Source organism: Canis lupus, chromosome 30 (assembly GCF_011100685.1).
Source record: "Canis lupus familiaris isolate Mischka breed German Shepherd chromosome 30, alternate assembly UU_Cfam_GSD_1.0, whole genome shotgun sequence".
In the NCBI taxonomy this organism is placed as follows: domain Eukaryota; kingdom Metazoa; phylum Chordata; class Mammalia; order Carnivora; family Canidae; genus Canis; species Canis lupus.
Window position 1 is genome coordinate 30,724,322 of NC_049251.1, and position 26,594 is coordinate 30,750,915.

At 48.4% G+C, this 26,594-nt stretch overlaps 1 protein-coding gene across 5 annotated transcripts in view; it reads right to left on the reverse strand.

The window, feature by feature from the left end:
• MEGF11 (multiple EGF like domains 11) overlaps window positions 1–26,594 on the reverse strand; it is a 344,798-nt gene that overhangs the window by 75,819 nt on the left and 242,385 nt on the right. For all 5 annotated transcript variants that reach the window (XR_005381792.1, XM_038580760.1, XM_038580759.1 and 2 more), the window contains exon 7: window positions 1,187–1,433. Coding sequence is in view for 4 of the 5 variants with exons in the window: in XM_038580760.1 (XP_038436688.1) it covers window positions 1,187–1,433 (247 nt within the window). In the remaining variant the exon portion in view is untranslated. The remainder of the gene's footprint in view (window positions 1–1,186; window positions 1,434–26,594) is intronic.

Below are 26,594 nucleotides of genomic sequence, written 5' to 3' on the forward strand. Positions count from 1 at the left end.
AGAAGCAGAGGTGTTAGCCACGGCAGCATTTAGTCGGACGGCAGGGCCCCAGGGCTCCCCAGGAATTAGTGAGTTCACAGTCAGTGTGAACTGGGCCACTAGCTGAAATGCAGTCCTGCTTCCTGCCAGAAGGGGGAAACAGGGCTCGGATATAAGGAACTGGAATGTTGTGTGCTTGGCCAGTACCTGTGGGATGACTTTAAGTGCTCATAGTGTCAAGAAGAGTGTTCTGGGGAGGAAGCCTTCTGTGAGACGACGACATTTTTACTTGGGTCCTGAGGGTGAAGTTAGTTTCACTGGGAGAAAGGAAGGAAGGGCATGCCAGGCAAAAGGAGCACCAGGAGTAATGACACTGAGAAGGGATTAATCAATCCAGCTTTTAAGGATCCATCTAGATTCTAAAAGATTTAGGGAGAGAGGATATCTGGAGCATGCCCCATTTCCAGGCTCTGGAAGGTTCTCAGTTACTGTAACAGGCTCATGTGCACTGCTGAGGTATGAGGGAGCATCTGCGCAGGATCTTGGCCTTGGGCCTTAGGGCACTGGCCCTGGGCATGAGTGGGACTGGCCAGGCAGTAAACATCGTCAGTCAAGGATGTGTCCCTGGCCAGTGTCCTTGGGTGCCCTCTCAGGACCTAGGGCTATTGGGAGGCCACTGAGCCATCGACAGGATGGGGAGAACTTCAGTCTTGCCTCTGAGCAGGGGGCGGGTCTCAGTGAAGCAGTACAGACTCCTGGAAACTGGAGTGAGGGGCTGTTTGGGGTCTGAGGGGAGAAGACAGATCGGAGCAACAGGCAACAGTGAGTTCCCCGAATCTATACACGATACCTGCCCGGGGCCCTCGTCCACCTCTTTCTCAAATAGCCTGGAAGGGTCAGGACCCAGGGGAGTAGCAACATTTGGGTTGTGATCAGAGGAGACTGCTAAGCTGAGCTCTGGGAGCCCGGGACAGGACGGGGGAGGAGTTTAAAGTGCTCCCCTGGCCCTGCTTGGTCTCAGGCTGCACCTGTCCCCCTGGGGCCTGGGTGGGGGGAGAGGCCTGGGCATGTAACCTGCATAGGACCTGGAGTCCCAGCGCCAGAGAGCTGGTGGCCAGGACGGGCTTGAACTCCCTTCTGTTCCCACCATCTCTCGGTTGGAGGGACCCCCCACTCCACCCCCACCCCCTCACCCACAGGTACTCACTAGACTCCGGTGTAGCCGGGCGCGCAGAGGCACTGGCCGGTGCGGGGGTCGCAGCTGGCCCCGTTGTGACACTGGCACGGCAGCTGGCAGCCCTTGCCGTGGGTGCCGGGCGCGCACAGCTCCTCACAGCGCCAGCCGCGGAAGCCGGGGGCGCACACGCAGGCCCCCGTGATGGGGTTGCACAGGGCTCCATTCTGGCACTGGCAGCGGTTGCTGCAGTGGGGGCCCCAGTGGTCGCTGTCACAGCCTGCAAGACAGGAGCCGGCCAGGGCTGAGGGAGGCCCCGAGGGACTATCCGTAGGACGGAGGGCAGTGCTGAGGCCCCGACGGCCTTCCTCGCTGGGCACTGCTCTCCTCTGGTGAGGAGGCAGCAAGGGCCATCGCCCCCGCCGTTGCTTCACTTTCAGTTCAATTCCTTTACTTTCCAAGTAGCCAACCTCAGAAGGTGCAGGAAAAAGCAATGTTTCCCTGGGAGGGGGCAGACAGCTTTCAAGATCATCGTATGTAATTAAATGTTTCAAAGAGTGCTATCTGAGCCCGCTTTGCAGAAATATCCACAGCTGTGAAAAGGGCCTGAATGGAGAGCCCCAAGTAGGTCATCCAGCCTACTGCCACCTCCCACTAGGACCCTCACCTGGTGCACACAAGACACACAAGATGTCCCCACACCATAGCCTCATTCACTTGAATCCTGGAGTATGACGGATGCGGAGTTCAAGCATGGACATGGATAGGCACAAAAAATGTTCCAGGAGGTCAGTGGAAAGATTGCTCCCAGCTAAGGAGATTAGGCAAGACTTCCCGAGGAGAGGGCATCTGAAATGGGCTGTCTCTCCCTTGTCTGCCTATCAGAGTGACCAACTGTCCTGGTTTCAGCACTAAAATCCCACATTCTGAGAAATCCCTCAGTCCTGGGCAAACTGGAATGGCTAGACATCCTACCTCCTGAAGACAAGGAGATGAGCAGTTGACCTTTGTGCTCCCGTGATTCTAGGGTTTAGACACCCAGAAAGGGAAGGGGGCGGGTGAGTGGGATTGGAGAAGGTGTCTCTGGGCAGGCTCAGTATGAACAAAGAGACAGTGGCACTTGAGGGCTGGGCAGGTACAAGAGCACAAGGTTCTACTGAGGCCAGTGAGTACCTGGGATCTTTGGGGACTAAGGCATTGATGGAGGAGTCACTCCATCAGCCCCACAAACTCCCTTGCATGTACCTCCCACTTGCTGATCAAGGTCAAGTGGTCAATGTCATGGAGGCTGTCCCTCATCCTTTAGAAGAAGGAACGCCTGGGTGGCTCAGTGGTTTAGCGCTGCCTTCAGCTCAGGTTATGATCCTGGAGTCCCAGAATCGAGTCCCACGTTGGGCTCCCTGCATGGAGCCTGCTTCTCCCTCTGCCTGTGTCCCTGCCTCTCTCTCTCTGTCTCTCATGAATAAATAAACAAAATCTTAAAAAAAAAATAGAAGATGGAACCAGCCTGGGCCCAAATCCCAACTACCCTATCCTGCTTTATTCCTTTTTTATCTGTGCCCCAAATAATCACATATACAAACTGAGCTGCCAGATTATGAGTAAGTCTCACCCTGTATTTACTTCCTGGTACTACAGAGAGTGAGGCAAAATCAAGTCCAAGAGCCAAAGCAGACTTGAAAAATAAGAATGAAGCTGGAGACACTACACTTCCTGATTTCAAACTGTATTACAAAGCTAGTAATCAAAACAGTATGGTATTGGCATAAAAACAGACACATAGGGCAGCGGTTTAGCGCCACCTTCAGCCCAGGGCGGGATCCTGGAGACCCAGGATCGAGTCCCACATCGGGCTTCCTGCATGGAGCCTGCTTCTCCCTCTGCCTGTGTCTCTGCCTCTCTTTCTCTCTGTGTCTCTCATGAATAAATAAAATCTTTAAAAAAAAAACAAAACAAAAAACAGACACATAGATTGGTGAAACAGAATAGAGAGTCCACAAATAGACCCATGCATATATGGTCAATTAATTTATGACAAAGGAGCCAAGACTATACAGTGGGGAAAGGACAATCTTATCAGTAAATGGTGTGAGGAAAACTGACAGCCACTCACAAAAGAATGAAACTTGACCATGATCTTGCAGCATACAAAAACATTAACTTGAAATGGAGCTAAAACTGAAGTTTAAGACCTGAAGCCATAAAACTAGAAGACAACATAGGTGGTGGACTCGTTGACATTGGTCTTATGATGATTTTTGGAATCTGACAACAAAAGCAACAAGAGCAAAAATGAACAAGCGGGGCCACACCAAACTAAAAGGCTTCTGCGCAATCAACGGAAACCATCAACAAAATGAAAAACCAGACTACTAAATAGAGAAAACATTTGGAAATCATGTATTTCAAGGGGTTAATATTCAAAATATATAAAGAACTCCAACAACTCAATAGCAAAAAATCCTAACAATCTGATTAAAAACTGGGGAGAGGGTCTGAACAGACATTTTTATAAAGAAGACATACAGATGGCCAACAGGTCCATCAAAAGGTGCTCAACATCACTCATCATCAGGGAAATGAAAATCAAAACCACAATGAGATATCACCTCACACCTGTCAGAATGGCTAGTCTCAAAAGAAATAACAAGTGTTGGCAAAGATGTGGAGAAAAGGGAAACCTTCTGGGTTATTGTAGGGAATGTAAAGTAGTACAGCCGCTATGGAAAACAGTATCGAGGCTCCTCAAAAAATTAAAAAATAGAACTATCATATGATCGAGTAATTCCACCCCTGGGTATTTATCCGAAGCAAATGAAAACACTAACTCTAAAAGATATCTGCACCCCCATGTTCACTGCAGCATTGTTTACAATAGCCAAGACATGGAAGCAACTTCAGTGTACACTGATGGATGAATGGATAAAGAAGATGTGGCTTATATATATATAAAGGAATATTATTCAGCCACAAAAAGAAGGAAATCCTGACATTTGTGACAACATGGATAGACTTTGAGGGCATTATGCTAAGTGAAATAAGTCAGACAAAGACAAATACCATATGATTTCTCTTACGTGGAATCTAAAAAAACAAATAGACAAAACCAGACTCATAGATGCAATGAACAGATTGGTGGTTACCAGAGGTGGGGCATAGGGAGTGGGAAAAATGGGTAAAGGTGGTCAAAAGGCACTAAGCTCTAGTTATAAAATAAATAAGTCCTGGTGACTCTAGTTAATAATGCTGTATAATTAATAATAGGGGCTCCTGGGTGGCTTAGTCTGTTAAATGCCTGCCTTCGGCTCAGGTCATGAGGTTCCTGGCTGCCTGTAGAAAGTCAGCGCCCCAAGTCAGGTCCTCTAGGAAGACCATGGGGTCCTGGGATGGGGCTTCCTGCTCAGCAGGGAGTCTGCTTCTCCCCCTCCCTCTGCTCTTCCCCTCTACTCATGCACATGCACCCTCTAATAAATAAAATCTTAAAAAAATAATGCTGTATAATTAATAATATGTGAAAGTTGCTAAGAGCAGATCTTAAAGTTTCTCATCACAAGGGAAAAATGTGCAACTATGTATGGTGACAGATATTAGCTAGACTTGTGATCATCTCACAATATATGCAAATGTGGAATCATTATGTTATATATCTGAAACTAATATATCAATTATAGCTCAATAAAAAAAAATCAAGTCCAGTTATAGTTTACAACCTCCACTCACACTGGAAGAGGTTCACAGGACTGTGACCAAGTACCCAGCAGTTGGGTCTCTACGTTTCTCTCTTTCTGTTGCCAAGCACGCGTAGTAGAATTCCCATAAATTTTATGTACATATGATGTGACTCCATCGTAATGATAATGACAACCACATTTTAAATGCTCACTTGTGACATTTAAAACCCTGTAAGTTAGGTTTTATTACTCTCCATTTTACAGATGGGGAAATAAAGGGTCAGAGGGGTTAAGTGATGTCCCGAGGTTATAGTCAAGGGCGGGCTCAGGTCTGGCTCCAGCAATCTCCACTGTTGGTAAAGGGCACACTTTCTGAATGATGATCCTGAGGACAGAAACTGAGGTGTGATTGGGCATAAGGTGGCACCTGTAAAGCACATGTGCAGAGACACCACGTAGGCTAGCCATTTCCTCTGTGTTCGTCATGGGGAACAATCCCAGGGTCCAAAATAAGGGATTCCCTTCATTGTTAGGGCTGTGGTTACTGCCCTCACACCTTGACTCTGAAGGAAACTGTCAGAGTCCAGAGCCAGTTTGTTCTTGGCGCATCCTAGGGCATACTTACACTTTGCTTATCAGAGGTGACCTCCATTCTCTCTAGCACAGCCCAAACCCCAAACTGTAGAGTGCACGGTCTACTGGGGATGGAGATGCTAAAGCAGCATTTAAGGTATACTGCAGAAATGCTACAGTAGGGGTTGCTCAGGACAATATAGAAGGGCATGGGTGGGTCTGAATCCAGACTGGGGGGTTAGGGAATATGTTCTCAAAGAAAAGACCCGAAACGGGGGTGAGAGGGTGAGCATGGGGAAAGGTTCTAAGCAGAGTAACTGATATATGTAAAAGCCTGGAGTTGGAGAAAAGCATGATATGAGAGAAAATTTAAAAAGGTATGTGTGTCTGGAGTATAGACTTTTAAGGTCAGCTTCCTGGGCAGGTCCCAGGTCCAAGGGCTTTGTGAGCTGTGTTTGGGGCACTGACTTTTTACAGGGGCAGCCAGGAAGCTCTGGATGCGTTCCCAGCCGGGCACAGACATGATTAGGTGGAGCCATAGAAAGACTGCTCTGCTGAGAATAGCTGTGTGGGCAGGAGACATGGAGCGACAGCGGGGTCAGGGGGACCGGCTGTTTTAGCAGGAAAGAGATGGCAGTGGGCTTGACTAAGGAAGCAGCATGGGGAACACAGAGAAGGGGAAGGTTCCAGCTGTATTTGTGGGGTATAGACAGCAAGGACTGGGTGACCAATGGGATGCTGGGGGAAGAAAGAGGAGGGAGGAAGGATGTCAGCCTGGCTCAGGTTTGGGCCACTGGGTGGATATTGGTGCCACTAAACCTATCTTTTTAGGGGGAACCCAAGGGGAAAAGCAGTGATGTTGGAGAAAAGAGAATGATATTAATTTTGGTCAACGAGTCTAAGGTGCCTAAGGGACATCCAAGGACGCATTCAAAGCCTTCCCTTACCACTGAGTGCTGCACTAGCACCCAGGTGCTTTCCATCTTCTACTTGCCCATTCAACAAACATTGGCCCAACACCAACTCATGCCAGAAAGTGACCTGCGCTCTTGGAACGTACAGCCTAGTGGGAACAGAGACGCTGGAGCAGCATAAGTGGCACGTGGTGAAATGCAGTAATAGGGATGTTTCAGGAGTGTCAGAGAAGCACATGTAAACACAATCCCATGAAGCCTGACAATCTGGGTTCTCAGGGTGAGTGGCATGTACACACACACGTGTAAATTTGTGTCCATGTGTCTGCAGGTTTCATGGCGTTCCTAAAAATACATAGAAAGCACTTCATATCACAGTTGGAAACCATGGAAACAAACAGAAAACATTTGTAGACTAAAAAAAGCAAAGCATTTGCTATATTAACAGAACCATTAATAAAGGGGCAAATAGCCCCACAAATCCAAGCTGACAGGAAGAGGTTACATTCAATTTAGAATATTCTGATTAGGGAAGCAGGGAAGTGTGTAATCTGTTCCACATAAATTTCCCCTCAGAGTGATTAAATGGAAGAAAAAAAAATGTCCGGGTTCACAGGGATAAGCTTCAGTTATCTAGAAAATCCACTTAAAAACACCTCATTCCCCCAACAATGACAGAGAAATGAGGCAGAGCTGTGGCGAGTCAATTATCTTTTCCTGTTGAAGGTGAATAAGAACTACGGTCATTAAAATTACAACAGGACTTTGCATTCTTTTACAGATGCTCACAAACTCTTTCCAATTTGGCCTTGGAATGACACCCCTTCGCACAATTTTTGTCTGTCACAGACGTTCCTAATTATTTTTGGTTCTGGCTGGTGTTTTAGATGGTTGTATCTTCTCTAGGCAGCTCGTGTGCGGCCTGGCTGGTTCCTTCGAGCTTTTCCCAGCCTGGAAAGCTCTCCACGCTGGCCTCTTCTAGACTTTGGGGTCCAGGGATAATGTGTTCCTGGTTTATTTAATTCTCACCACAACTCATTTGCAAGGGGTGCGATTATGATCTCTGTTTTTGTTGATCAGGAACTGGAGGCCCAGAGAGGTTATGTAACTTGTCCCAAGTCACACAGCTGGGGAGTGACTGGGCATTTGAGCTCCTAACCACTGCTGTCCTACTGAATGTGGTCTGGTGTTGACAGAAGAGGGGACAGCCAGCCTGGGCTTAAACAGCCACCTTGGATAATTCACAAAGAGATGAGAAACTGGAGGCTCATTTCTCACATATACTTTTCTTAAAGTCTTTTGGTGATTATGTATTTTTAAGAGATTTTATTTATTTATGTGGGGTAGACCACATGCACGTGTAAGAGAGAGAGCACAGCAGAGGGAAGAGGAAGAAGCAGGCTCCCCACTGAGCAGGGAGCCCATTGAGAGAGTCAACCCCAGGACCCTGGGATCAGGACCTGAGCCAAAGGTAGATGCTTTGGACAGAGCCCCCAAGCGCCCCTTCACATGTACTTTTATATAAGGATTGGTGAATGTGTGAATGGTGATTTTAGGTCCCAGCTTTTCAATGGCTGGCCCTAATTTTCCTAATTTTATTCTCTCAAGATTATTTATTTAGACCTTTTTCTATTGTGTAAAATATATATAATATACCTTGTGCCATTTTATTCATTTCTAAGCATATGCCTCAGTGGCATTAATTACATTCACAGTATTGTATAATTGCCACGACTATTTCTCAGACTTTTCCATCCCCTTCAAACAGAAGCTCTGTACCTACGGAGTAACAGCTCCCTGTTGCCTCCTCTCTCCAGCCTCTGGTTGCCTCCTATCTCTCCTGTCTGTCTCTACGACTTTGCCTATTCTGGATATTTTATATTTGGAACCATATATTAGTCTTTTGTGGCTGGCGTATTTTACTTTGCATAACGTTTCAAGGTTCATCTGTGTTGTAGCATGTGGCACAAGCTCCTTCTTTTATAAGGCTCCATGGTATTATTTTATTGTATAAATATGCCTCATTTCACTTATCCGTTTTCTCTGTCAATGGACACTTGGCTTGTTTCCACTTTTTGGCTATTGTGAATAATGTTGTCATAAACACTGGTGTGCAATATTTTTTTTTGAGTCCCTAAAGATCATTTATTAAAGGTGCAACTATGTTTTCATGCCTTCATTGACTTTCTCTGTTTGGAACAATAACTCAGCTCACCATTATTTTTTTGCCATCACTGCTATATAAGCAGGTCTAGATGGCTTGCGTCCAGTCTCTTCCATTAGCCTTGGAGATTCCGTGGGTTGCAGTGGGGGGAGCTGGGATATGACCTTGTTTGTAGCAGCTCTGTCCCGCACATACACAGTCTCCCCCAGAGTCCAGCCCAGAGCTGGGCACGGGAAGAGCCGTCAGCCATCTGACAAGGGTGCCTGGCCAGGGCTTTTCCAGAGACCAAAGAACCTTCTCTCTGCTGCTTGTGAGGATTCATTTCCTCAGATGGTTGTTCTTGGCCTGGCTACACATTAGCATCACCCTGGGAGGTTTAAAAAATATAACACTTGTGCCTTGGCCTTCACTCCTAGACATTCTGATTTAATTTTTCCAGGGTGGTGGGAGCCCAAGCATAGGTCCTATTTTAAAAAGTACAGCGGGCAAGAGCTACCATCCTGGTGACCTGCGTTCTCACTGGTCCTCTCAGATGGTCAGGAGGATGCTGGGCCTGAGGTGGGATGGGAGAGATGCATGGTTCTTCCCATTCCACAGGTGGGAATCCAGAGAACTCAGGATGGAGGCAAACTGGCCGCTGAAGTGAAGGTCAAGTGTTAGAAATGAATCCGATACCCACTGAGCTGCCCTAGTCTGTGCTAGAGCCTGGGCCAAGGCCTCCCTACCCGCCCTTAGCCATGGACAGACAGGCTTGATACAGTCAGAGCACCTCCCAGGAATGGCCCCCACACCCCCACCCACCCCAAGAAGATGTAGGGGGAGCTAACACGTCATGGGAGTGAGTGCTCCTGAGTTTACAAAGCAGCGGGCACAGAGGCAGAGATGGAGCCGCAGTAGCCTGAAACCATTCCAGCTGATAAATAAAGTGACTTCCCAGTGAGGGAGGCCATTTGTCAACTGACTTGCCCTAATAAAAGCACAGACAAATTCTTGGAGTCTGAGCACCTCCGCTCTTTTCAGGCTCCAGCTGCAATTCTGAGGGCACATCGGGGCTGAGTCACAGCCAGTGCGGTGCAATCTTGGGTAACCCCCTCCCCTTCCCTGGGCCTGTTTTCTCATCTGTAAAATAATAGATGTGGACCAGTGGTTTTTGTTTGGAGTAGGTCACCCTCCCCAAGAGAGCATCTGAAATGGGGGCAGGGGGAATTAGGTTGTCACAAATGATTGGGGACTGTCCTGCACGAGGAAGAGCTTATGCTCTCCAGTGCCAGTGGTGTTCTCATTAAAGACACCAGTAGGTAAATCCTGGGGTCTCTTCCAGCTTTGATACTATGTGATTCCACGCTCTGATGCTAAATGTCCCCACTTGAACAACAGGCCAGAGAGGAGACAGGGGTGAGAGGTGTGTTTGTCCTTGTGTAGAGAAGAAAAATTCGAGGTGGTTACCCGGGCTCTGAGCTGAGCCATCGCTCAGCTCCCTATCCTTCCACCACTTAGATTGTTGGAATTAAATATTAATAGACCAAGGTGCCATAGATTAAAACCCAAATCTCCCGACGCAGTCCCTAAGCCAGAAGATGCTGACAGCACAGGATTATAATGATGTATCATTAGCTCTTAGTGATCTATTTATTACACTTGTTACTTACTCTGTTATTTAACCGCATTATCTATATCCCCCCCCTAAGCCTCTGAAGGGAGGCAGGATTCGCAGTGGCTGCCCCGGATGGAGAGTGCACCTCCAGGCCTGCTTGTTTCCCAGGGCGCAGGGGTGGAGGGAGAAACACACAGGCACAGGAAACCCCCTCCCCCTGTGCTACTGTGGGTCGGCTGCATCCTCACCTGGGTTATTGCACCCATTCTCTTCTAACTCTTTGCCACCTATTCATTCCCTGCCTTATCCCAAAGAGGATTTGTGGCAAACCATGTCAGTTGGGATTATTACCCCATTTTCCAACTGAGATAACTGAGGTCCAGAGACTTTAAATAACGAAACTGAGGCTTATCAATTTGGGCACGAGCAATATTTTGAGCCAGAGAATTCTTTGTTGTGGGGACCGTCCTATGGAGGATGTTTAGCAGCACCCCTGGCTTCCAACCTCTGAATGCCAGTAGCAAATCCTCTTCCGCAATCGTGGCAACCAAAAATGTCTCCAGGTATGGCCAAATGTCCCCTTGAGGACAAAATTATCCCTGATGACAAAAGGCAGAGTTGAGAGTCGGAGCCTGCCTTTCTTACTGCTAGGCTTTGGAGGTCATCTCCAAGCACACTGTACAGGTTAGGAAACTCTGGGCCCGAGAGACTGAGTGCCTTGCCTGTGGCCACACAGCTAATGCAGTGAAGAGCTAAAATGGAAACCAGCTGGCCATGTTGATCTAGGGCTCTTTGCATCCCTCCTTATTAGCTTTTGGGAGATGAGTGAGGTTCATTTATTGCTTGTCAAACAATCATTGAGCACCTACTATGTTCTAGATGCTGAGAAGCCCACAGTTAGTTTGAGAAACAGGCAAGCAAATGGCAAACGTGAACCCGTCAGAACATGAGTGACTAGTGGATGCTGGGCAAACTGTGCTGGGGCAGCCTCACCTAGGGAGGGAGCTCCACTGTCAGGGCAAGAATGAGGAGACCCAGGAGGGTCTTGAAATAGCGGGGCAGGGGGAAGACATGAAGCCAGCAGGTACATTAAAATGCCCTGAGCAAAGGTGGTCACTTTAGCTCATTACCTTCCTCAGCTCCATCACAGTGGCCTCGACCACAGTTCCAGGCAACCAAGTCTACTTTAACCTGATGTCATTAAACCATCAAAATATCACAAGGGACTCGAGAGATCCAGTAACTCCATTCTCTTGGGACCCTGCATCTTGCTGTAGAAAGATGCATCTGGAAGCCCATGTTGGCCCCAGCTTCAGGATATCACCAAGTCTCCCTGGCATTCCACCATGAAGACTCCAGTCCTCAGGGTGTGCTGGGATCTCCTACTGAAATGCACATGGCCCACGTGTGTGTAAGGGGTGTGTGTGTGTCACAACACGAGGCAATATCAGCTATTAATACCCCAGTTATCTGTTAATATCTGAGAGGCAACTAGCAGACCTGGGAGACACATTAGGAAAGGGGTGTGTGTGTGTGTGTGTGTGTATGTGTGTGTGTGTATGTGTGTGTGAGTGAATCTACTTTTGGGGAGAGGAAATGAGAAGGTACAAAAGTCAAATTCCTCAACTTTGCACGGACTGCTCTGGACATAGAATGCCACAATATTGCGCGGACAGCTGATGGAAAAGAAAACGAGGTATTAGGTGCTGTGTAGAACCTAATTCGTTCAATTCGAGCCACAACGCCTGAGGGTAGCTAGAATTATCCCCATTTTACAGAGGGAGGAACCAAGTTAGGTGTGGTTAGGTGACTAGCACATGACATGACAGCTGGAGTGACCTCCGGCCTGTTTCTTGAATGGGGACATTTAACACCAATGCCTTGAACAGCAGAGTATCGGGTGCGAAGTGTGGTGGAGCTGGAACTCTGGGGTTCATTTACGCCTGTGCTCTCCTTGTCCAGGAGAGGATCTTGAGACCGAGAGAGGGCAGGGAGCAGTCCAGGCCGCCAGCGAGAGGCGGGAGAGGGTGAGACTCGGGACCCATGTGAGGTCTCTAGGCCACGCTTAGCAGACAGGCTGGTGCACAATCCATGGGCTCCTGACACTCTCAGTCCCTTCCTTTCCAGAGCCCAGGTCAGAATGCATGCCCCGCCCCACTCCTCTTCTCCAGCCTGTACCCCTCTTTGGGATAAATATACCTCAGTGACCCCAGCACTTCTGGCTCATACATTTCTGTGATAGGGTCAGTGAGGCCCAGGGTGAGAGGTACACTGGAGGCTGTCCCCAAATGGATCCAGGGGCGACCAGAGCTGGTCTGATCTCAGCTGTGCTTAAAACCTCCCCCTACCTCCACAGGCTTTTAATGAGGCCCAGCTCCTGGCTGCCTGGCTCCCTCTGATCTGCCTGCATCACTGCCTTTGAAGCTTCCCAGCCCCAAAGACCATTTATCTCCACAATTTGCCTAGAAAGCCTCATAAATCATGTCTGTGCACAAAGGAATTACCTCTTTGGAAGAGCTTTCAAAGGCAGCCGGCAAAGACACCACAGACCTGCTGGGGGACCACTGCTTTGGCCCCGCACCCTCCCCAGCATGCCCCCACCCCCCAACCTCGCTTTCAAAGCTCCTGAGCAAACTCTATGCTGGGGATATGGGAGGGGGGCTGTTGGGCATCAAAGGGAATCTGGTGAAGCTCCAAACTGTGGGATGGGAGCCCCAGATGTAAGCTCTGAGGGAAATGAACTCACAGTTGGAATGGGAAAGGCTGCAGGAAAGTCATGGGGTCCAGGCTGCTTTCCTATAAGGAGCGGACTCATTGCACCACCTTGCCTACCATTTCCTCATCATTCCACTTTCTCCAAACAGTGAAGTCTGGCCTGGTAGAAAGAGCCTCTCCCTGGCTGTCATGGCCCTGGGCAAGGTGCCACCCTTCCAGTCCTCAGCATCTCCCTTGGCAAAGAAACAGGATTCGTCTAGATGGGTGTGTCAAGCTGTGACCCATGGAGTCCAAAGGGGTCCTGTGTGTAGGGTAGGGGTTCGGGCCATGCCAGCAGCTTCAGAGCTGCTGTGTGCTTTGCAGGGCTTTCACATAAAGACAGAAGATGAAGCAGCTCCAGGTTGGCATGGGGAGGCAAAAACACAATTTCTAAGATCCTTTTGGCCCTTTAAAGTCTGTGTTTAATTCCCCTTATAGTCAGAAAGTTATGCCACAGGTCTGAGACATTTTTTGCTGCAACGTAAAGCGATTTCTTTTCCCTCACCTACTCACTCATTGAGCAGCCTCTTCAGAGCCAGGCACCACCACGGATGCTCATGCCGAAGCAGCCCAAGTGTTGTTCAAGGTCTCTGTCCTTGAGGAACTTCCTGTCTGGCACTGTGGCCAGATCCCCACAGGGAATATGCAGGAAGCAAAAAGAGAAGAAGTAAAGGCTGTGCAGAGGCCTGGCTCCCCTGTGGGCCTGTAAAACACTTTTGAACTAAGGCCTGGTACACCTGTCACCCTATTCATAATGGAAACGGGGGTCTTTCTCCTCAGGTAGGAAGGGAGAGAGGGGGAGGTGGGGGTTGTGTTAAAGCTGTTCACTCACTAGCGGTTCACAGGCACTGGGGAGAGAGAAAGCAAGTTGAGGCAGCCTGGGTCTGGAGAAGCCTGGAGAGACATGTTGAAAGCCAGAAGAAGGCTGTGGGCCAGGGGCGGAATGGACTGGAACCCTCCACCCTGGCCATTCATCCTGGGAGTTACTGTGGCACCCCAGAGGTCTGGCGGAAGGCTGTTCTCACCAGCAGACACACTGGCTCCTCTGGTTGTCCTGCTGGGCTTACACTGCAGTTGTTCCAGGGAAAAGGATTCACATCTGAGCCAGGTTTTTTTTTTTTATTTATTTATTTTTTTTTTTGGCAAAGGCAGTACCTAGAGCTGACTGGTGTACCTGGTCAGCTTTGGATCAGCTGGGCTGACATTTGTTGAAAACCAATTAGATGTAAGGTCCAGACTGCGTGGCCTGGTCTGTTCCCAGGGGACCGCAGAATGATCAGAGGTTCATATATGGTAGCACTTGCTGGTAGCATGGTTGGGAGGCTGGGGGTGTTGTGGGGAAGGGGTTAATCTGCCCCAGGAAGGCCTCTGGGCAGAAGGGGATCTGATTTAGGACCTAGAAGGACAGCAAACGCAAAGGGAGGGAGGCTTCAGGGTGGAGAGCAATCTGGAAAGGAGGGATGCCACCGTGCCAGTAGCAGAGGGCCTGGGAAGCAGACTAAGGAGTTTGTTTCATTGAAGGAAGGCTAGACTACTGCTTCTCAAACTCTCCATGGGGAAGGACCTGCCTTATTTGCTTTGTTTTGTTTGTTTTCCGTTCCATCAGAGATACACAATCCTCACTGAGCACGGCTCGCACCATACCATGTGGCACTCACCATGAGACACTGAGGACACTAAGCCTATGCCCTATTCAGCCGAGCAGTCCATCAACCGTGGGCTTGGCTGCCCCAGCAATGTCAACATTGCTGCAAGTTTCTAAATGTTTACTCTCGACTTCTTACTTATCTCAATGACAGCTCCTGGGCCTCTGGAATGACACTGGGGGAGTACACAGCTCAGAGGATGGAGGAAGAGCCAGTCAAGGCAGGGTTAATGTGGTTTTCCTGGAAATGTGGCTGTGCAAGATTTCTTTTTTTTTTTTTTTTTTAAGATTTTATTTATTTATTCATGAGAGAGGCAGAGACACAGGCAGAGGGAGAAGCAGGCTCCATGCAGGGAGCCCGACGCAGGACTCGATCCCAGGTCTCCAGGATCACAACCTGGGCTGAAGGCGGCTCTAAACCACCGAGCCACCCGGGCTGCCCTGTGCAAGATTTCTGTCCTTCCTGTCTCCTTTGGGAAGTCGGTGGACCCGAAGAAGCTGCTGTGCTGCCTAAAAAAACCAGGAACTTGGGAATGAGGAAGGTAACCAAGATGACACCAAGGATACTAACTGGCAGAGCAGGGCCTCCACCCATCAGAATGGCCACGTGGCTGCAGTGGTGCCTGCTGGTCTAGCCAGCGCCTAGCAGCTAACGGGCACAGGGAGCACTGTGTAATTCTCCCCACAACCCTACAATCTCCATTTCCAGATGAGGAAACTGAGCCACAGATAGGTAATACCCTGCATAAGCAGAGCATCTAGATGTTGCCCCAATCACAGGGAAGTGTTCCCTCTCTACTCCCTTCCAGCCTCTGGCCCCAGCTGGGAGCTACGGACATGAGGCAACAGTCCAGGCTCTTCTGCTGAGCTTCCATGTGGCCTTAGGCCTAAGACAAATCGCATTCCCCTCTTTGGACCTCTGTTGCCCCCACTGTAAAATAAAGGTGGTAGACCAAGATGATCCCCAAGGCGCCTTCCATTTCCGGCACCCTGGACTCTCTGAGTCACCTGGAGGAAGACACAGGCATGTGAAGAGCCGCAAACCCAAAGGAGGAAGGAAAGTGCTGAATCTTAGAGCACACGTGTGTGCTCTGAATTTCTGCTCATGGATTGGCCGCCCAGTTACAGGCGTAAACAGAATTTTCCTAACAAGGACAACAAATGCAGGTTTGTCTCACCTTATACAACCATTCCTCTAAGTCTGTGTGCATTTAACTCACTATTTGGAACAACCCAGTTGATCTGCACACTTTTGACCTGCTAAGTTACTTCTATGCTTATAGGTATTCAGAGCAAAGACTGGCATTCCCATTGCACGGATGGGTAGACTGGAGCCCAGAGCAGTGAAGCAGCTTGCTCCAGGCTACTGGTCTAGTTAGCAGCAGAGTGGAGACTCCAAGTCTTCAGACTCTGATCCCATTGTACCATTCTCTCCAGTACTGCTCCCCCAGGGGGGTCATTTAGCCACAGCCTACCTATCAGCAGCAAGCCATAGCTCTTTGATGTTTGGAGTCTCTTGGTATTTCTGTCATTTGTGTCATGGTCCATTTGTCCCTGTTACAGGGGGGACTTTGAGGGCAGCTCCCAGCTGGGCCTGCCAGTCAGAGGACACTCTATCTATCACCGCTAGGCGAGGACCTCTGGTCTCCCTGGAGAGAGGAGGCCTGAGGGCAAGTGACAAATTGCCTTCCCATCTATTGAGAGTTATTATCAAGGACAGGGACTGGCTGCTCCTGGGATCTGCTAAGGGGGAAGCCAAGGAAAGACATTTGTGCTACAGTGGGAGGTCTGGTGAGCTGTCCATTTGTTCATTCCCTCTGTAAAGCTTTACCAAATACCTACTATGTGCCAGATACTGGGGATCAAGTAGGGAGTAAAACACCCTAGAACCTTCCTGGAACTAATGGTCCAGCAGCAGAGAGAGACAATAAGCAGATTAAATCTTTTGATTTGGCCTTTACTCAAATGGTGCCTCCCTATCTCCTCCAATCTCCCTGGATTTCTTTCTTTTCTTTCTTTTCTTTTCTTTTCTTTCTTTCTTTTCTTTTCTTTCTTTCTTTCTTCTTTCTTCTTTCTTTTTTTTTCTCTTTTTTTCTTTCTTCTTTCTTTCTTTCTTTCTTTCTTTCTTTCTTCTTCTTCCTTCCTTCCTTCCTTCCTTCCTTCCTTCCTTCCTTCCTTCCTTTCCTTTCCTTTCCTTTCCTTTCCTTTCCTTTCTTTCTTCTTTTTCCTACAACTTATTTGATCTGATATTATATAATCACTGCATCATATGTTTGTTTTCATCTTTTTTTTTTTTTTTAATTCTCTGGGACTCCCTCTAGAATGTCAAAGCCATGAGGGCAAGGATTTGTTTTATTAACTCTAATATCTCCAGTCCCTGGAACAATGTCTGGTCTCTAGTAGATGCTTAATAAACATTTGCTGAACAAGTGAATGGATTAACGAGTAAATATGTAATTACAAGTTGCGGTAAGGGCATGAAGGTCCAAATAAGAGCTTGATAGCAAACAAAGACAGGGGCTTCCTTTCATTCTGGAGATCAAGGAAAGTCTTTCGGAAGAGGAAAGTCCTAAGTCCTAAGTCATTTAGGCTGAGAGCTGAATGAAGGATGGGAAGGAGGCAGTTGTGGGAAGAGCAGGAGGTAAAAGCCTTCCAGGTAAAAGCAAGAGCATGGACAGATGTCTTAAGATGGGGAAAGCCGGGGCAGGGGTCAAGACAGTGAAGGGGGGCAGCATGGCAGGGACATCGTGAGAGCAATCAGAGAGGGAAAGGGTTCAGGGTAAATCAATAGGACCAGACTATGCATGGCAGCAGCAGGGAGCCAGGATTTTAAGAGCAATGGGAAGCAACTAAAGGGTTCTATCACGACTCAATGACAGTAATACAGCAGGCTTCTCTGTGAGCAGGAATCCCAACCCTGGACCAGAAGGGGCATGGTCCCTGTCTGTAGCCCATCATCAAGGGAAGTCCTGGCTTAGGAAGGAAGGGGGAAGTGAGAGGGAGAGAGAAAGCAGGGGGAAGAAAGGGGTGGGGAGAGAGAGATTTGCTCACAGCACTGCCTGCTGCCAGTGAGATCTCCCCACCCCTGTGCCAGGCAGGAGGCAATGGCGGGGGGGGGGGGGGGGCGATGAATGGGGAGGAGAAGCAGTCGGGGCAGCTTAGTACACTTTGGTGTCCAGGTGATACAGAAAATGTGCTGATAGTTGTACACAAGCTGAGATGTCATAAATTACACTCCCCAGGGAGGTGGAGGCCTTGCTAACTATAGCTCCCCTTGCTGTGATTTATGTCTCTGGGTGCCAAGCAGGGACTCCTGAAGAGGAACTCCTATCTCAGCTGTCACTAACTGTGGGTGCCGTGGGTGCCAGAAGCTGGTGAGGGGAGAGGGCCGGATGCAGCCTGGGTGGGCCCCCTGTGCAGCTGAGAACCATGGGGAGGAGCCTGGGGTTGCAGGGAGGGCCAGGGCCAGGGCCACTCTGGCAGCTGATGTCCCGGTCAGTTACCTGCTCAGGAACACAGCTGGCACAGGAGCAAACAGAACAGGGTTAATGACCCTTAGGATTTCTGATGACCACAGGCATGGCCCACAACAGGCAGTGGCAGCAAGCTTCATTAAGCAAGACATCCACATTCTATGCTTCTGGAACATCCCTTGAGCTCTGAGGGGCCTGGAACTTCAGAGAGAATCTAACAAGATGAACTTAAGAGAGTGCCCTTAGCACCCCTCATTCTGTCTTGGGGGGCACTCAGCCTCCCCCAGAGCACCTGTCCTTGTCCTCCCCATGGGAGTCACTCCATGAGGCCTGTAGACCTCACACAGGGGAAGGGCTTCTCCATCTCCCCAAATTCCCTTATCATTAAGGCTCAGATTAAATGCTCCTCCCTAGACAATGTTGTAGGAAACTTCCTGCTCCCCACCTCATTCTAAATTCATTTGGGCCTACTGTTTAGCTGCCTAGCATTGAGGTTGATGCTTACCCATCAGGCCCCTGAACTTTGAAATCACACAGAGCTGGGCTCGAATCCCACTGCTGCCTCTTATCACCTGTGTGACATCAGACAAGCTGTGTTATCCCTTGAGGCTTAGCTTCCTCATCTCCTCTATAAAATGGGGCTCATACAAGCCTTAGAGGGCTGTGGTCAGGATATAGGGTACTTTTGCAACATTCAATGACAAGTAGGAGGTGCTCAGTACTATTGGAAAACCCTTTGAGAAAATGTGGTGATAAACAAAATCTTCAAGTCCGTGATGGAGGCATTGTGTGTGTGTGTTTTTTTAAGATTTATTTATTTATCTGAGAGAGAGAGAGCATGAGGAGGGGGAAGGGGAAAGAGATAATCTCAACCAAACTGCCCGCTGAGCACAAAGCCCCACATGGAGCTTGATCTCACAACCCATGAGATCACAACCTGAGCCGAAGTGAAGAGTTGAATGCTTAACCAACTAAGCCACTTTGAGGTGCTTTGAGGCATCATGTTATGTGCAGGAGTAAATTCATTAGGTAGCTGAATTATTAGCTACGCATCATAATGGGCCATTAGACCCATCCTAAGGGGTCATTATTGTCATTGCCTGGCTGAAAATTCCTGTGGGGAGGTGACTTGGTCTGGGCTGCCCCAGAAGCAGACCCTCAGGTGATTCCATGGGGGAGAGAAGGGTGACAAAGCACCACCTGCACCTCTGGGAGACAATGGAGAACTGGGCTCAGAGTACCCCAGCCAAGGGGCAAGGAAGACAGGGCTTTTATCCAGTAACCTCTTGGTCCTGCCCTTCATTGAGAGCTGCTGGGGTGGGCATTCCCTCTCTGGCACCTCCTGCTCGCTGTGTACTGTGTCCCTGACAGAGTCCCAGGAGTTTGTCACATGCAGCGTTTGGTGTACACAAGTGTGCACTGAGCAGTCTGGGGATCAGGAGCATCTGCTGCATTGACCAAGTCTGTTTTGTTTCCTACAGTATACACCGTACCTGACGTGCTGTCTGGTACTCAATATTAGGCATTCGATATTAATGATTATTGATTCAATGACTAATTCATCAACAACTCTACATGAGAAATGGTTAGAGGTGCTGAAGACGAAAAGATGACCTTGCTCCTGCCCTGGGGTCCTCATGACCTGGGATGGGGATGAAGGCAGAACACGGACACACAGAAAAGACAAAGGAGGAGTCTCACTCAAAGTCAAGGAGCCAAGGCCCAGAAGAGGAGAGGCCTCGGGGATGGGAAGGCTTTCAGGAGGATGTGGGACCTGCTTCCCCTGGAGGAAGAGTGGGCTCAGGCATAAGGGAAAGGAGTAAGGAGGCTTGGAGAACAACACAGGCAAGGACCTGCAGGCAGGAATATGGGGAGTAGAGGTGTGGAGGGAGACCACAGGGTCCGAGAGCTGGTTGGAGCATCTCTAGTTTCTCTAACCTTGTCAGGGTGAGAGTTGGACCTGGAACAGAAATTCGGCCTCAGAGAGCTCATAAGGGAAGGGACCTCAGGCATGTCTAGGAAGAATCAGGATTGGGAGCAGCCTCCAGGCAGTGTGTGCCACTGATTGTGTGCAAGAGAGGCTTCTCCAGGACTTCTGGGAGGGCAGGGGTCCCCACATCTACCCATGTGCCACCCACATCAACTATGGTAAACACTGTGGGGAACAAAACAGACTTGTTTTGTTGACAGATGCTCATGATTTCCCAGACTGCTCAGTGCCTATTTCTACACACCAAACGTTGCCTCTGACAAACTCCTGTGACTCTGCCAGAGGCACAAAACACAATGAGTGGGGAGGTACTGGAGAGCGAATGCCCACTCTGGCAGCCTCAAGTTTTTCTATGTCTATTCCAAGCAGTGCACAACCTAAACATCTGTACCTAGCATCCTTGTCTGGCTGGTATAAGGGAGGAGAAAGGGACAAGAAATGCTTAGAAACGGTGGAAGAAGGGACACCTCTCCAGGCTGGACTGATGGGGACTGCCCCCAGCACTCCAAACGCCCAGTAGAGGATGCTGTCGCTACCAAGAATCAAATTCCCTGGAAGCTGAAGGACAACAAAGATGGCCCTCGTAGCTCAGTGTCCCTCTAGGAGTACAGGAGGCTCAGCAGCTGGACTGATGTCCTTCCACCTCTATCTGTCTTGATTTCGATCTTTGCTGCCTCTCTTCATACTCTTACCCCCTTCTCCTCTGCCCTACCCATCTTTCTCATCTCCCTTCTTGTGATGGCTAGGACCCAAAGCAGGGGTGGGGGTGGGGGGGTGGGGGGGGTTGGGGGGGGTGGAGACTAGGTGAGGTTGCCTGAGCCCAGAATGTGTGCTAGGAGACGTGTGGGAGGGCAGTCGGGAAGCCCTCTGAACTGGATGTTTGAACCAAAGGGGGTCCCAGTGGGCCTCCCCAGTGTGTGTGAGTTTTCTTTTCTTTTCCTTTTTAAAACATTTCACTTTCAAAGGAAGCCAGGCTCAAGTGAAGGGATGGGATAAACTCAGGCACGCAATCAAAATGTCTTTGAACCTGGGCTGAGAGCTCTGTGGTCCTCTCCTTGTTCTGGTCAGGGGCTGGCAGGGGGCTGGGGAACCCTGATGCCTAATTGGCAGCTAATTGAATACTGGTGAGGGGGAGCGGATTGGGGGCTGAAAGCAAGTTGCCGGGGATTGGGTGAGTGCAGGTCTTTTCAACTCAAAGTAAAAGCAGATCTATTACAGGTTTTCTTGCCTGCATCTAGGCTGTAGGGAGACAGGCTTCTGTTGCTTAATGAGCTCATGGCTCAAGCTGTCTCCAGCTGGGGAGCTTGCGGAGGATTTCAAGGCGAAGTTAACATTGTAGTTAGTTCTAGCTGGCTACCTGTCATCACTCAGGCTCTGGAGAGAGAACTCTTTTATTAAAATGAGCAAACAGGAGGCCAGCTCCTCAGCTGAGCTCTCCACGTGGGGGATGGGGGCAGGGTCACTTGCAAAGCTTCAGAAGGCCCCAGCCAAGCATGTCTCTCATGATTTGATGTGGACCAAGGAGAACTTGGAAGGCACTAGCATGGGGACCCAGCCTGGATCTGAGTTTGGGGCTGGGCCTTAAGTAAGGCATAGGAATTCTGAGCACGGCTGCGGAGGCTAACAGACCTGGGTTCCGGTTCTGCTTCTGCCGGGTGACCTTGGGCAAGGTACTAGAATGTTCTGTATCTCAGTTTCCCTCATCTGTAACATGAAAATAATAGCATCTATCAAGTAGAGTAGTTGTAATTCAATGCAGGGACTTAGCACAGTGCCAAGCGCATGATCAACAGACAATAAATTGTAGCAGTTATTGATGTGGGAAACAAAGGCAGAAGAAAATTATTAAATTTCCTTACTATTGGGATCCCTGGGTGGCTCAGCGGTTTAGCTCCTGCCTTGGCCCGGGGCGTGATCCTGGGGTCCCAGGATCGAGTCCCACATCAGGCTCCCTGCATGGAGCCTGCTTCTCCCTCTGCCTGTGTCTCTGCCTCTCTCTCTCTGTCTATCATGAATAAATAAATAAATCTTTAAAAAAATTTCCTTACTATTTACAGTCCACTGACAGGTCTTAGAAACAGGCAGAGTGACATACCTCTAGGGACTCAGCTGCCTCGATGTTAATACTTTGCTAAAGGGCAAAAGGCAATCTTAGCCCAACCCCCAGGACCCTGCAAGTCTACTTTAACATAGAAAAACTCCTTTGGAAACTTCCTTTATTTCAACCCCCCAAGATATGTGTTGGCAAACATCCCCCAAGCATATGACCCACAGATATACATCTGAAAGGTATGAGTTTTTAGTTAGCAGTAATAAATGACAATAGCTAGCCCCCTTTGGAAACCTTGTTTCCAAAATACCTGGGAGGCTTACTCCATCCCTAACCTCTTCCCAACTTGAAAGTATATAATGGGCCACCCCTCAAGACCCCAATGCAGCTCTTATTGCCCATGGGTCCTGTCTCCATGCTTTAATAAAACCACCTTTTTGCACAAAAAATGTCTCAAGAATTCTTTCTTGGCTGTCAGCTTCAAACCCTAACATCTTTGCCTACATCAATTATGATTATGCAGGATCAAGGCTGAGCAGATTATTTGCAGGCCTCAGAGTTAAGAATCCCATATATGATTCTCAGAGAGAGGAGGATGTAATTACAAATAATTAGAATGGTAGACACCTGAGCAATGAACTAGTCCAGCGCTCCCCTTTTGCAGGTGCAGAATCAGAGGTCCTGAAAATAAAAGTGATTTGGTCAAGGTCACATGGTGAACTAGGAACAATGCTGAGCCTGCAACAGGTCTCCAGAGGCCCAGGGCTGCTTCTTCCACAGCCCTGCAACTGAACCACAGGTGCGAGTCAGCAATGAATAGTGCAAAACACTCCTCTTTGCCTTTTCCCTGCCATTTAAAAGTGGGTTTATGGTGGTTTCCCTTATCTGCCCTTATTCTTATGGCTCACGAAGACAAATTTTCTATCCTTGGGAGTGGCTGAATTGAGGGTGAGGAGGTAAAGCTGGTCCAGGATAAGCCATCAGAGTCCAAGACTTGACTGTTATCTACCAAATAACTCAATAGCACCAGGAGAAAGAAGAGATTCAGGCGGCCGTAGATGATTGTAACAAGGGTCCAAACCAGGGGCCAACTCCTAGCATCTTCCTCCATCTCACTTCTGCCTAACTTCTGGAGCAATCTTTCTAAATGTCCAATCTGATGAGGTCATCGCCCTGTGTAGAGCATTTCCCTTGCTCCACAGTGACCTGAGGTTCATGTCCAGATGTATGGGGGCCTGGCATTTAACGCCCTCCACACACAGGTCCAGTCTTTCCACTGCCCAGTCCCTCTAGGCACTCCTTCCCACTCAGGTTCCCAGTACAATCTGCCTTCGTATGCCTTACACTTTGCTGAAGCTATTCCCCCTGGCCCATCATCCAGACTCCTGGTCCATGTAATCCCATTCTAAACCCCCATAAAGCAAGTAGATTTGATTTCCCTTATTATTCAGTTATCTTTACTGTGACTCAAATTTCTCATATGAAAAACAGTGTGTGAGACAAGGAATTCTTCCAACTATGATTTCTCTGATATTTCCATATGCAAGAGGGTGACTTGATATCTTTGAGTTGAGGTAGAGAGCTAAAAAGGCAGATAGACAACCCAAAGACCTGTAAAATGGGTAAACTAATCCATGTTTCACCCCACATCAAAGACCGGGATGAACTGACAGGGAAGATGGTGGCCATGAAAGGGCTCAGGGCCACCAATTAGACCTTTAGTCAAGACCTCCCTCCAGGGCTTGGTTCCCTGCTCAGCTAAATGAGGGGGTTGGAGAAGAAGGCCTCCAGCAATCCTCTCAGGTCTGACCTAACTTTCTGGGTTGAAGGGTCTCCACTGTCATACAGATGACCCTTGAGGAGAGAGAGAGGGAGGAGAGAATTCACTCAGGAGAGGCAAAAACGAGGCTTCAGATATCTTTGCAGCATTTTCTTTCTTTAAAAAGGATATGAAACAGGGGTGCCTGGTGGCTCAGTCACTTAAGCATCTGCCTTTAGCTCAGGTCATGATCCCAGGGTCCTGGGATGAAGCCATGAGTTGTTGGGCTCCCTGCTCCATGGGAAGCCTGCTTCTCCCTTTCTCCCTGCCTGCCACTCCCCCTGCTTCTGCTCTCTCTCTTTGTCAAATAAATAAATAAAATCTTAGGAAAAAAATTTTTTAAGGATATGAAAAAATACAGTGAATCTTACTATTTTTTTTTCAGTCTGGATGGTGCATGTTTTTCATATTTTTTCTCTATTTGCCTCTACATCATAAAGATTTGACAATTTAAAAAAAAGAATTCTGTGATTCTCTTCTCAGCCATCATCATCTATCTCCCCCCTCTACCGTCCTCCACTTCAATAGGAGGAAGCATCTCTAAGTGCAAATATATATATATATATATATATATAATCTCAATGGAAAAGATTGAATCTGGGAGTGGTGAGATCCCACACTACAGAAGATATTCAAGCAGAGGTCATACGGGCTGTACAAACTGTGGAAGTGGTTTGTATAGAGGGTGAAGGTTGGACTCTGTGACCTCAGAGGACCCCTGATTCTCTGGCCTGACAGTGCCAGGCCGCTGGGGCCAGGGGTGCTGTCCTTGGTGCTGAATCCCACACACCTAAACTTCTTCACACAGACCACGGAAATCATAACATTCCTTCCATTCTTGTCACTCTGAGATACAAATTAATGCTCCAATTTTCAGGACATTCTAGTGACCAAAATGACAAGGACAAGCCCTTCTTAAAAGGGTTTCTGGCATTTTCTTTCCTGAAATTTCTTCTCTCATCCCCACCTTTTGCTAGTATTTTCTTCTTTCCCGACCTTACACTGAAAGGCACGGAACTGGGGAACAGAAGGTTTGAGATTGAGTTCTAGATCAGCTACCCATAGGCTGCATGACCCACAGCAAATTCCTTCACTATAGTGAGCCTCTGATTCTTCATCTGTCAAGTGCAGATAATTGCACCAGGTGATAGAATGCTTGAGAACATGCTTCTGAAAACACTTGAGTAAAACAGAATTATTAATTGGTAATAATATTATGATTCCTGCTCCAATAAATATGAAGTGGAACTATCTCTCAGAGTGGGAAAGAAAGAAGGCAGTGAAAAAAAAGAAAGAAAGAAAGAAGGCAGTGAGTGTTGGGGGTCAAGTGAAGCTGAGAGAACACTTGGGAAAGTTTAGAGAAAAACTGCTTCCCCGTAGGTAAATGAAAACCTTTTCAGATGGTGTCTGGTGACATTTGCAAGCATCACAAAATTTCAGAGTGGAGGTGGGTAGTGAAGCATCTCTAAGTGGTGTGGTGTTATATGGACTCACTGAGCTGAGGGGCAGTCTCACTGGGTAGAGAAATGGGGTCCTCCCAGGAAAACATAAAGGGTTTGAGGACTGAATATCAGGGCCCACATTCTAGTCCTGACTCTGCCAGTAACCTGTTCACATAGTGGACAGCATCTGGACTCAAGCCCAGCTTACCCACTGACTAGTGGTGTGGCCCGGTGAAAGTCATTTCACTTTTTCAACCCTCAGTTTTGTCTGGTGGAAAATGGGTATATTAAAGTTTATAAGAGTTGTGGTTATAGGGGATCCCTGGGTGGCTCAGCGGTTTGGTGCCTGCCTTCGGCCCAGGGTGTGATCCTGGAGTCCCGGGATTGAGTCCCGTGATCGAGTCCCGCGTTGGGTTCCCTGCATGGAGCCTGCTTCTCCCTCTGCCTGTGTCTTTGTCTCTCTCTCTGTCTCTCTCATGAATAAATAAATAAAATAAAAAAAAGAGTTGTGGTTATAAGGATAGTTATAAGAGTAAAATGGAGTCTTGGATGACAAAGGGCTTGCTATATGATGGTTGGTATTTATCCTTTGTGAACCTCAGTATTCATCATCTGCAAAATGGAGAAAACAAGGCTTGACCTTATAAGTTGGATAAGGGTGAGAAGAATGACACACCTGCACTCATTTTGTTATCATTGTGAGGGGCACAAAGGGGGAGGCAGAATGGGGCAGAGGAGAGATGATGATCTGGAAGTTGAGAGAGGAGGGTTCTAGTCTCTGCTCTACCCTATTCAACCACAAGACCTCAGCTTCCACATCTAAAAAGTGAAGGATGGGACTTGGTCCCCTGCCAGCTAAGATGTACAACATACCCAAGCACAGGGGTTCTTGCTGAGTTGTCGGAGTCCATAAAAGCTAAAGCAATGCTGGCCTAGAGCTCTCAGGGAGATGAGAAGTGGCCGAGCCAACAACTTTCTTTTCCATTTCATTCTCTGATTGGAAGGGTCAAGCATCAAAGTCCAGAGAGTAATTAGGCTTCTCTCCTCTCCTGCACCTGTGGCTAAACCCCAAAGCGGGCATGATTCATACACAGTGGACCCCAGAGACTGCAGACAGAGCCTGGGTTGTGAATTCAAAATCTTGATGTTTCGCTGAGCTCCCTGGCTCTGGCCCAGCTCCCTCCCTACTACTTAGCATCCTAGACAGGAAAATTAATTGCTGTTGTCATTCTGCTTTTTGTTCCAGTCTATATCCCAGGAATAAGATATCTGAATGACATTAAGTAACCTGTATACAAAAGTCCTTTCTAAAGGCCCGAACAGTAAGCACAGAGAGGTGGGCTGGGAGAGAG